The following is an 11810-nucleotide window of genomic DNA, read 5'->3' on the forward strand; positions in this document are numbered from 1 at the left end:
CTCCAAATGGGTAAAAAACCTAATTTTTGATATGACTCATAGAAATAATTCTTTTTTTAGAGCACACTGAAGTTTGAGTTTTCTCCAAGCTTATAGCACATGGATTTGTCGGTTTTGTAAATGTGCTTCAAGATGACATGGAAAAAATTCAGTAAGAGAATGAAGAATACTATAGGTTTATGGCTGTCTGCTTAAAAATACTTTGACAGGGAGCTAATGTGGAAAAACTGCTTTCAGATTGTGCTTTTAATGTGTTTTTGTTTCCCCATCATTTTTTAAAGTATAAGATACTGGGAATGTCATAGAAATTAGACATCAACTTCATTTGTTAATGTTTACCAAAAAAGACCAGGTTTTGGGGTGCCTGCATGGCTCAGTTGGTTAAGCGACTGCCTTCAGCTCAGGTCATGATCCTAGAGTCCCTGGATCGAGTCCCGCATCGGGCTCCCTGCTCGGCAGGGAGTCTGCTTCTCCCTCTGACCCTCCCCCCTCTCATGTGCTCTCTCTCTCATTCTCTCTCTCTCAAATAAATAAATAAAATCTTTAAAAAAGGGGCACCTGGGTGGCTCAGATGGTTAAGCGTCTGCCTTCGGCTCAGGTCATGATGTCAGGGTCCTGGGATCGAGTCCCGCATCAGGCTCCCTGCTCCTTGGGAGCCTGCTTCTCCCTCTGCCTTTCTCTCTCGCTCTGTCTCTCATGAATAAAAAAAAAAAAAAAATCTTTAAAAAAAAAAAGAGAGACCAGGTTTTGTTTCTTTTCATCTGCAACCATTACCTGTAAGGCTAAATAGTAAATATGTTAGATTTTGCAGGCTACATTTTGTTTCTGTTGCATATTCTTTTTTGGTTTTGTTTTTTTTTATAACCCTTTAAAAATGTAAAAGTCATTCTTAGCTCTTAGGCCATAAAAGCAGGCCTCAGGCCAGATTTGGCCTGCGGGCTATAATTTGCTGACTCCCTGGACTAGAGATCAAAGTGCAGGCCCTAATCTTAGAGCATATGAATTCTGTTTGTAATGCCTGGGGATTTTGTTTGTTTTTGTTTTTGTATTTATTTTGGTCACTTAAGAAATACTGAACCACAGCCAAATCTTACCCTGAATGACCTCTTCCCAGTAATGAGGAAAAAATGATTTGTGCCCATAAAAGTGTGATTATGTAAGATTTAAGAAACAATGCAGCCATAGAAGATATATACAGTGGCAAATAAAAACACAAAAATGTTCAACATCACTAGCCATTAGTGAAGTGTAAATTAAAACCAGAATGAGATACTACCTATTAGAATGGATAAAATAAAAAATACTGATAATGAGAGATTGGATCTCTCCTACATTGCTTTTAGGAATGTAAAATGATACAGCCACTCTAAACTTCAGTCTGGCAGTTTGTTAAAAAATTAAACATAAAACTACTATATGACCCAGCAGTTATACTCCTGGGCATTTATCTTGGAGAAATGAAACTTTAAGTTCACATAAAAACCTATACACAACTATTTATAGCTTTATTTGTAATTCCCAAAGCTGGAAATGATGAAAATACCCTTCTATCAGTAAATGGTTACACAGACTATAGTATGTCTATATAATGGAATACTATTCAGCAATAAAAAGGAATGATCTGGGTGTGCCTGGGTGGCTCAGTCAGTTAAGCGTCTGCCTTTGGCTCAGGTCATGATCACAGGGTCCTGGGATGGAGCCCCATGTCGAGCCCTCTGCTCTGTGGGGAGCCTGCTTCTCCCTCTCCCTCTGCCTGGCACTCCCCCTGCTTGTGCTCTCTCTCTCTGTGTCAAATAAATAAATAAGATCTTAAAAAAAAAAAAAGGAATGATCTATTGATATATACAACTTGGATGGAACTAAAGGGTAGCATGCTGAGTGAAAAAAGCCAGTCTCAAAATGATATACACTGTATGATTCCACTTATATAACATTTTTGGAGTGACAGTATTATAGAAATTGAGAATAGACAAGTGGTTGCCAAAGGTTAGGGAAGGAGAGGGAGGATGAGACTCTTTATAAAGAGACGTCACAAAGGACTTGCTTTGTGGTGATAGAACAGTTCTATATCTTGATTATAATGATGTTATAAATGTGATAAAATGTCATGACAGTATACACAAAAAAGTGAGTGTATGCAAAAAATGATGAAATCTGAGTAAGGTCTGTAGTCTAATTAATTGTACTTTGCCAACCAATTACCTGGTTTTGATAATGCACTATGATTATGTGACCATTGAGAGAACTGGGTTCATGGGTACACAGGACCTCTGTGTACTATTTTTGCAACTTATTATGAGTCTTTATTATTTCAAAATAAGTTAGCATAATAGAGGGAATGAGAGGGGGAAAATAAAGGGGAGAGGGAGAAAGAAGAAAGAAACAATGGAGGCTTCCAGTCAAGAAGTGGAATAAAACAGACTGATAAACCCTTTTATCTAAAACAACAACAAAATTTTGTAAACAGAAAAAATACATGAATAAACAGCTTCTAAGACATTATACATCAGACAGTGGGAGAAAATGATCACTGAGAGATGGTAAATAAACAAAATGAGCCCCTACTTACTGCCTGGAGAGAGTCTCCAGGCTGTAGTACACAGGGAGAGGGAACCATCGTGGAACCCAGCAGACTCCTGGAGTTGAGGAGACCATGATGAGGGTCCAGACAGACCAAGACAGTGAGAGTTTATAAGACAAAGTACCAGAGGAAAAAGAACCTTGTGTTCACACCAGTGCAAGAACAATGTCTGTGCCACCTGCCAGACTGGAAAAAACTAACTTATGGGGCATTGGGTAGAACACTTAGTTGTTGGAAACAATTATCCCTAGACTGAACATTCCTCTAGAACTGCCTAACAAATCACAAAAGCAAAGAGATAAAAGGCGTAAGCTGTTTCCAAGTAACTTAACTGCATCCCTGAACCAGGTCCTGGGATTAAACCCCACACAGAGCCCTCTGCTCTGCGGGGAGACTGCTTCTCCCTCTCCCTCTGCCTGCTGCTCAAGATTTACAAAATTGTCCAGCACCCAAAAAAATAAAATTTACAATGTCTGGCATCCAAAGATTATCAGACATGCAAAAAGGCAAGAAAATATAACCCATAATAAAGGGAATATCAGGTGAAACCCACCAAGAACGGATACAGATGTCCAAATGAGCAGAGAAAGAAAATAAAAGAGTTATTATAACTGTATTCCACCTGTTAGAATATAGAATAAAGTTAACTAAGACAAAGACATGAAAGTTCTAAAAAATACCAAAATTGGATTTCTAGAAATGGAAACTACAATGTCTGAGATGAAAAATACAGTGGATGGGATTAAACAAAAGATTTGAGGAACAGTCTTTCTGAGAATATTTCTTGGGCAAAACGGGTTGGCTGCTTGTTCAAAACCTAGAGTACTGTTGATTTTGTTATTATTCCAGGTAATTGAGAGAAAATATAAATGATGGGAACCATTAAAACTAGCTCAAAAATATTTTCTTGTCGGTAATAACTTGTTAAGATGCCTGGGATTGCATTTTTTTGTCAAGGGCAGACTGTAAACAGTTATTGGATGTTGACAACATTAAAATATTTGGTTATAGAATTGTGTGTGGTTAGAGGTTTTATTTGTGAAATAAGCATTACAAATAACAAAATTTCAGAGTGCTTATTTTCATGTTTTATAAGTGTATGATTTACTTTCCTAGCCAGTTGGTAAACTTTTTGAGGATATTGGTGTGTCTTTGTACATCTTTTGAATGTAAAGATATAAACTACTTTAGCGTAGTGCTTCCCATAATGGGTGGTCAGTAGTGTTTATAATGTAAAAGAGGGAATCCTCCAACTATGAATCATTGAAATTAAATCTGCTGCTAATTAGGCAGCACCAGAATTATCTTTCTTTTTTTTTTTAAGGGTATGAGGTTGTTTTTTTTTAAGATTTTATTTATTTATTTGACAGAGAGAGACACAGCGAGAGAGGGAACACAAGCAGGGGGAGTGGGAGAGGGAAAAGCAGGCTTCCCGCCGAGCAGGGAGCCCGATGTGGGGCTCGATCCAAGGACCCTGGGATCATGACCTGAGCTGAAGACAGACGCTGAACACAGACGCTTAACGACTGAGCCACCCAGGCGCCCCAGAATTATCTTTCTGAACCAAATGTTAAAGTCTGTTATAAGGGTTGGGAGAGGGAGGTGGAGGCTCAGAACAAGGGGCGGGGGAAGGGAGAAGCTCACCTTAGCCAAGAAGCTTTTTAAGCCTATTTTTAAACCAGAGAATTAAATTCTGCAGATTACTGCTTAGAGCCTTATCTTAGTCCACAACTAGTGCTGATTAGATCAGGTATATTTGGGGTTAAATAATGATTAATGCTTCTCAACTAGGTATTTGGGGGAAAATAAATAAAAGAACCTGGTGATTCATATATTTGGTTAGATTTGTACAGGGCAGATTTAGGGAGCAAACACTGGAGTTTAAAAACATGTTCTGAGGGGCACCTGGATGGCACAGTCGATTAAGCATCCAACTCTTGGTTTCAGCTCAGTTTGTGACTTCAGATCCTGAGATCAAACCCCACATCAGGCTCTGCGCTCAGCACAGTCTGCTTCAGATTCTCTCCCTCTTCCTCTGCCCATCCCGCTTGTTCTCTTTCTCTCTCAAATAAATAAATAAATAAATAAATAAATATTTTTAAAAAACACCCAAAACCATGTCCTGAAAAGAAACTTTTCCTCCTACTTAATGGAAGCCAAACTACATAGGGGTAGGGTAGTCATTTCCCATTTGGCCAATAAAACATTGATTATCATTGGCAAAGGGAATTAAATAAGGAACATGTTTTCTGCAACTCCAAGTTCCAATATGTGTTGCAAGATTTTTGTAGGAAGGAATTTATAAATTTTACACATTAGAGTCTCTACAGATTCAGGCCAACCAAAGTGTGAAAAGCTTTCAGTAAATTACTTATAGGCAAGATAGGGAAAGCTATTTTCAAGTAACCTAAGTGGAATTGTATAAACTGCCTTGCTTTTTGAGTATTGTCTCCAGGCTAAAATTGCTGTGTGTTCATTTTGTTAGTAGCATTAAGTGCAGTATGAGGGCCAAGGGCGGGCTGCCCCAAGATGGACCACTTTGGGATAAAGATTATTTCAAGTTAAAAGTAATCGAAACCCAGCAGATGCAGGAAAAGCTGTCTGCCTGCCCCTCAGTTGCCTAAATTTACATTGGAAAGGAGAGCCTGTGTCACCCCGAGAGCTGGTAACAGAGACTCCCCTTTACCTAAGAAACTTACCTGCATAATAGGGCAACTTTTGTTTTTCAGAACATCTCCTTTCACTTTCTTGCTAATGGTCTTCTCCCCTTTGTAGCCTCAGGCCCTACCCCTTTTCTTAGCTTATATAAACTTCATGTTGACTCATTGTCTTTGGGATTTCATGTCTGTGTGGATTCCTCATATGTACACCTATTAAATTTTCTCCTGTAAATCTGTCTCATGTCAGTTTGATTCTAAGTCCAGCTAGAAGAACCCTGGGCAGGGGAAGGTCTTCCTCCCCTACGGTAGCCTCTGCTGCTGCAAAAGGAAATTGAGTAGATTGGCTTCTCTCTCCATAAGCAAGAAAAGCATGACTGGGGAGGCGATGAATTAAATATATTAAGGAAAAAATCTTAGATCGTTGGGAAGACCTTACTGTTGTTGATGCTTTGCTGTTGATGCCAAATAGCGTGAAAAAATAATAAAGTTAAGAGCAACCAATGTTCAGGATTTCCGGTTCTTTCCTCTACATTTATTTGAATTACTAGAAAAAAAATTCTGTGTTATAGAAAAACTGTTGGGTGCAGGTACCTTGAAATTGTGACCTACCAAATGCAGCACAGGCCAAAAAGAAGAACATTTAAATTGACAGAACTGAACCCCTTAATAATGAAGAGTTGGAGGAAAAAAAGAAGCTCCCATGAAATAACAAAATTCAACCAGGTAAATTTGAAGATCTAATTGGCTTTATTAAACAATTCATGAATTGGGCGGCACCTCACCTAGCAAGTAGAGAGGCACACCAAGGAGTTGTACAAAATGGAAGGTTTTTCTAGAGGCGGAAAGGAGCAAGAAAGTTATTAGCAAAAGAAAAGGATTGTTCCAGGCTAGGCCCTTTCTAGGGGGGAAAAAAACAAAGGGGTCTTATCATTCAAATGACCTCATCTTCCTCTGGGATGGAGAGGGCCCTTGTGGCAGACCCATTGGCAGTGACTGAAAAATTCCTGAATGACCATCCAAGACTACATTTTTGGGGAGTTTGAAACTGCAGTTAGATTTTATATTAAGCACCTGTTTGGAACTCGGTCTAAGTGACACCATTTGGGCCTGGGGTGGTTTTTTGGGTTTTGGGGGTTTTGGTTTTTTTTTTTTTTAATTTTTCTAACAGGGATTTACCAATAGGAATGATATTTTAACCAGTTTACTGAGAAGTAATGATGGAATTGAAATATAGCAAAAGAGGTAGAAGGAAAAACTCCAGAGGAAGTCATTGGATACTTGAAAGATGCAATGAACTCTAAAACATAGACAAGATTATGGCTCAGATGAAAGGGGCGAGGCAAGAACTCACAGAAGAATTTGTATCAAAGAGGCACTTGGCACGAAGATTGGATGGTACAAAGCACCTTTTCATCAGCTAGGAACATCACATGGTACTAACAAAGGAAAAACTATACTAAAGAAAAGAATTGTTTCCTGATTTGCGTGCTTGGATTCAGCAAAGAAAATGTATATAAGGAAGTGAGACGGTGTATTCACAAGTCTCTTCAGTTCAGATTTGACTGATCTCTTAAATCCAGAATGGCAATGGAACTTTAGAGGAGGTGTAACACCCTAATTATCTCTATCGAAAGAAAAAAACAGAACTAGATGAGAGATGGGAAATAAACCAGTTGAGCTCTATGCCTGCTACAGCATATTACCTGGAGGGAGTTTCCAGGCTGCAGGGCAGGAAGGGGTAATACAGAGCCCAACAGACTCCTGACAGGGAAGAGACTAAGCATCTGGGGAGACCAGGACTGCTAGATTTCACAAGAGAGAATTCCGGAGAGGAGGGAGCTGCACAGGGTGCCCGTGAGCATTCAGCAAAGTACTGATCATCGTGTGTGTCAGGAAACTACCTGATACCTGCTACAGTGTGAATGAATCTCAAAATGATTATGCTGAGTGAAACACCTAGATTTAAAAAAAAATTAAAATATATATTGTTTGATTCAATTCATTAAAATTGTAGAAAATGCAACTAATCTGTAGTGACACAAAGCAGATCAGTAATTGGGGTGTTGGGGGGACTGTCTGGAGGTGACAGGCAGGGAAAGGGCAGGAGGAAGAGATGACAAAGGTGTATGGAGGCATCTTGTAGAAGTGATGGATATATTCATTATTTTGATTGAAGAGATGGTTTCACAGAGTTTTACATGTCAAAACTTACTGTTTTGCATATGTGAAGCACTTGTAGTTTGTCAGTTGTACTTAAATAAACCTCTTTAAAACCTGCATACAAAAAAACAAAAAAAAACAACAAAAAAAGAGTAGCTTTCCTTTCAGTTGTTCTGAGAAAATGAAAAGAGGGAATAAGCCCAGGTAACCTCTTTGCAACTCTCCCAACTCAGACTATCTTTTTCTAAGATTTTTGCTGTTCCAAAGTATTTTTCAGTTTCAGAGATGTGTTGTTCGGATCTATGTAGTCAAATATTGCTCTTGTCAATGAAGATATAACTATGCAATTTTATGTTTCAGGGCTCATGAATCAAGCAAGCGAACATGAAAAATGGATTAAGGCTGATGCCCCAGAAGGCACTGTAAAATTTAGAAGTCAGAGCTGGTTTCAGTCCCTGAAACTGCAGGACTAAGAATGGTTTGAGTTGTATTTATAATTTTTAACAATGATTAGCAGATCTGTGACTACAAAAATGCAAATACCACAGTTCATATAAATGTTGAAAACAACAAATTGGAATGAATACTGGTGAATTGTCTTGTGGGGGCCTTTTGAAAATTTGTACTTAGCTATTCATTTTCTATTGCCCTGTAATGAAATTACCACAAACTTGCTGACTTAAAATCACACTTATTTTTAGCTCACAGTTCTGTATGTCAGGAGATCTGCATGGCTATGTTCTCTGCTCAGGGTGGACAAGGCCTGACTCGGCATTAACCAGGCTGTGTTCTCATCTAGATGCTCTGGGGGGGAAAATCTACTTTCAAGCTTGTCCATATTGTTGGCAAAATCCAGTTGCCTGTGATTACTACTGAGGTCTCTGTTTTCTTGCTGTCCGTCAGCGATCACTCTAAGCTTCTACAGGCCACTCACATTCCTTCTTGTTTGGCCCTCTCCATCTTTAAGCCAGCAATGTTGCATTTGATGCTTCTATATCTGATCTCTTCTGCAACCAGCTGGAGAAACTGCTCTTAAAGGGCTCACTTGATGTGATCAGGCCTGCCCAGAATAATCTTTGTTTTGCCATATAATGTAACATAATCATGGGAGTGCTGTCTCATCATATTTATAATTTCCGCTTACACTCAAGAGGAGGCGATTATACAAAGGCATAAGTAATGGGATGGCGGTTATCTTAGAATTTCTTGCACCATAGCTCTCTCATAACACATTTGCTACTTAGAACTTCTTACGACATCAGTGTAAATTTAAGCTGTGAATAAAACACATCTAAAATGTGATGCATTTGCTACTGATTCTTAATTTTTTTTTTTTTTTGTATAATTTAAGATATAATGCATTGGGAAGAGGAGAGACATTCAGTGATTTTATAGCCTGCTGTATGAAGATTGATTTTCACTTTTACAGTAGTGTACTGTATAAAGTTATTTCCTGAATTCTCTTTCAAACCTTACTTGTCTACTTCTGGGGCACTTAACTTATACAAGACTGAATAGACCTATCTTTTGGATTATGTTTTTTATGATTAGGATAAATCAGTTCTTAATGCTTTCTAATAAGTCTTCTCAAATACTATGATTTATAATAATACCTTTGTTAGTATTTTATTTATTTAGAGTTCTACTTCTAACTTCATATTTATGAAACAAAAAGTAAACTTCGTGGAATATCTCAAAGTCTCCTTGGGCGCCTGGGTGGCTCAGTCGTTAAGTATCTGCCTTCAGCTCAGGTCATGGTCCCAGGGTCCTGGGATCGAGCCCCGCATCGGGCTCCCTGCTTGGCGAGAAGCCTGCTTCTCCCTCTCCCACTCCCCCTGCTTGTGTTCCCTCTCTCTCTGTATCTCTCTCTGTCAAATAAATAAATTTTTAAAAATCTTCAAAAAAAAAAGTCTCCTTTTGTTCAATCTTCATGAAATCAAAATTTATAGAAGTTGGGGAAATATTCATGTTAGTATGTTTGATGTGTTTATACTGTATGTGTGCTGAATTATTAAATAGAGGAAACTGAGGCAATGAGGCAATTTTTATAATCTTTTTCACCCTCATACAATTATATAAATATTTTCATGACTAAAAATAAAGTTTATGAAATTAGTCAACAACAGCCAGAAAGGTCATGAGCATAACAGCTGTAAACTGTATTTAAAATTTTTAAAAGAACTGTACATATTTGAATCACATAGTCAAGTCCAAACAGAAAGGACAAGCTGCTGTATTTTGCTCTCTTGAATACTCACCCATATATAGCAAATGCTTAAGAGCTGAAGACCTAAGTAATATTTTGGATATTTTGAGTACTTTGCACTGAGAACTTGAAGATTTCACCACCTGTTCATTCTGCTTCTTGGTAGCCTTTTACAGCCCACTTTTTCTAACATCTACTCCTTTTCTTCCATTTGTGTAGTTATAAAATTTGTCTTTCCATAAGGAACAAATGTGTCTCCTGTTTTTGTTTAAAAGAGGATCTTACTCAAAGAGTTTTGGAGCAAGCTTTGGCAGTTAAATACCAAACACCCTGCTTGATTTCTAGAGAACATAACATAACAGGGTGTCTTTCTCCTTACCCTTCATCTTCCCCATGCAGGTTTTATTTTTATTTTATTTTTTTTCCTTTAGAAAGCAGTTGCCTCTTTTATAGGTCTCTCCAGTTGTGTGCTTGAAACACTTAGGGATCAGAAGCCAATTTTTCTGCAGCTGCCAGAAATCTCTAGATTTAGTTAAAAATTACCCTCTTAAATCTCTTAGCTCAGGTCTGAAAACTTCCTACTCAGCTGATTCCCCTGCTGTCCACTTCTAGGAACCATTCTACAGGTAAGTAATATTACCTTATTTCAAAAACTCTCAAAATCTACCTTAAAAGGGGGAGAATTATTAAAAGCATTTAGCTAATACAGAGTACCTTATAATAATACCTTATGCAGCCCATTTTATGCAGCCCATTTTAAACTTTTCAAAATAACTCATATTCTTTACCTTAAGTTTTATCCTTACTTCAGATTTGTGGGATACAAAGAGACAGTGATTAACTTAAGAGATAAGGAACCAACAGCATTTTTCACAGAATAAACAATACTAAAATTATTTTTTCATAGAACAAACAATCCTAAAATTTGTATGGAACCTCAATAGACCCCAAATAGCCAAAGCAGTCTTGAAAAAGAAAAACAAAACTGGAGGTATCAATTCCAGGTTTCAAATTTTACAAAGCTGTAGTAATCAAAACAGTATGGTACTGGCACAAAAATAAACAGATTAATGGAACAGGATAGAAAGACCAGAAATAAACCCACAATTATGTGGTCAATATTCAACAAAGGAGGCAAAAGTATGTAATGGGAAAAAGTCTCTTCAATAAATGGTGTTGAGAAAACTGGACCACTTTCCTACGCCATGCACAAAAATAAATTCAGAATGGATTAAGGACCTAAATGCGAGACCTGAAACCATGAAAATCCTAGAAGGGAGCACAGGCAGTAATTTCTCTGACGCCAGCTGTAACAACATCTTTTTAGATCTGTCTCCTGAGGCAAGGGAAACAAAAGCAAAAATATTGGAATACATCAAAATAAAAAGTTGCTGCACAGCAAAGGAAACAACCAATAAAACTAAATGGCAACCTACTGAATAGGAGAAGATATTTGCAAATGACTTACCCAATAAAGGGTTAGTATCCAAAATATATAGAGAACTTCTACAGTTCAACACCAAAAAAAAATCCAATTTAAAATGGGCAGAAGACATGAACAGACACTTCTTCAAACAAGACATCCAGATGGCCAACAGACACATGAAAAGACGCTCAACATCAATCATTATCAGGGAAATGCAAATCAAAACCACAATGGGATATCACCTCATACCTGTTGGAATGGCTACAATAAAAAACAAGCAGTGGTGAGGATACAGAGAAAAAGGAACTCTCTTGCACTGTCAGTGGGGATGCAAACTGGTGCAGGCACTGTGGAAGACAGTGCAAAGGTTCCTCAAAAAATTAAAAGTAGGGACACCTGGGTGGCTCAGTCAGTTAAGCATCTGCCTTCGGGTCAGGTCATTTTCCCAGGGTCCTGATTGAGTCCCATGTTGGGCCCCTGGCTCAATGCGGAGCCTGCTTCTCCCTCTGCCTGTGCTCTCTTTCTCTGACAAAATCTTAAAAAAAAAAATTTAAATAGAGCTACCATATGGTCCAGCAATTGCAGTAGTAGGTATTTACCCAAAGAATATGAAAACACCAATTCTAAGGGATGTATACACCCCTATGTTAAGTGCAGCATTATTTGCAATAGCTAGATTATGGAAGCAACCCAAATGTCCATCGATGGATGGATAAAGAAGATGTGGTATAGCTATACAATGGAATATTATTCAGCCATTAAAAAGAATGAAATCTT

At 38.0% G+C, this 11810-nt stretch overlaps 1 protein-coding gene across 6 annotated transcripts in view; it reads left to right on the forward strand.

Annotated features, from left to right (window-relative positions):
• FAM185A (family with sequence similarity 185 member A) overlaps positions 1–8703 on the forward strand; it is a 64788-nt gene extending 56085 nt beyond the window's left edge. For 4 of the 6 annotated variants that reach the window (XM_081800655.1, XM_031026571.2, XM_081800654.1 and 1 more), the window contains one exon: positions 7762–8703. In XM_081800655.1, the coding sequence (XP_081656781.1) occupies positions 7762–7874 (113 nt within the window). In that variant the 3' untranslated portion in view covers positions 7875–8703. Of the gene's footprint in view, positions 1–5810 lie in introns of all 6 variants that reach the window. The other 2 variants (XR_014139386.1, XM_081800653.1) reach the window with 2 other exon arrangements.
• Positions 8704–11810: the final 3107 nt, after the last annotated feature.

Source organism: Leptonychotes weddellii, chromosome 12 (genome assembly GCF_054177405.1).
Source record: "Leptonychotes weddellii isolate Sample4059 chromosome 12, ASM5417740v2, whole genome shotgun sequence".
Lineage (NCBI taxonomy): Eukaryota > Metazoa > Chordata > Mammalia > Carnivora > Phocidae > Leptonychotes > Leptonychotes weddellii.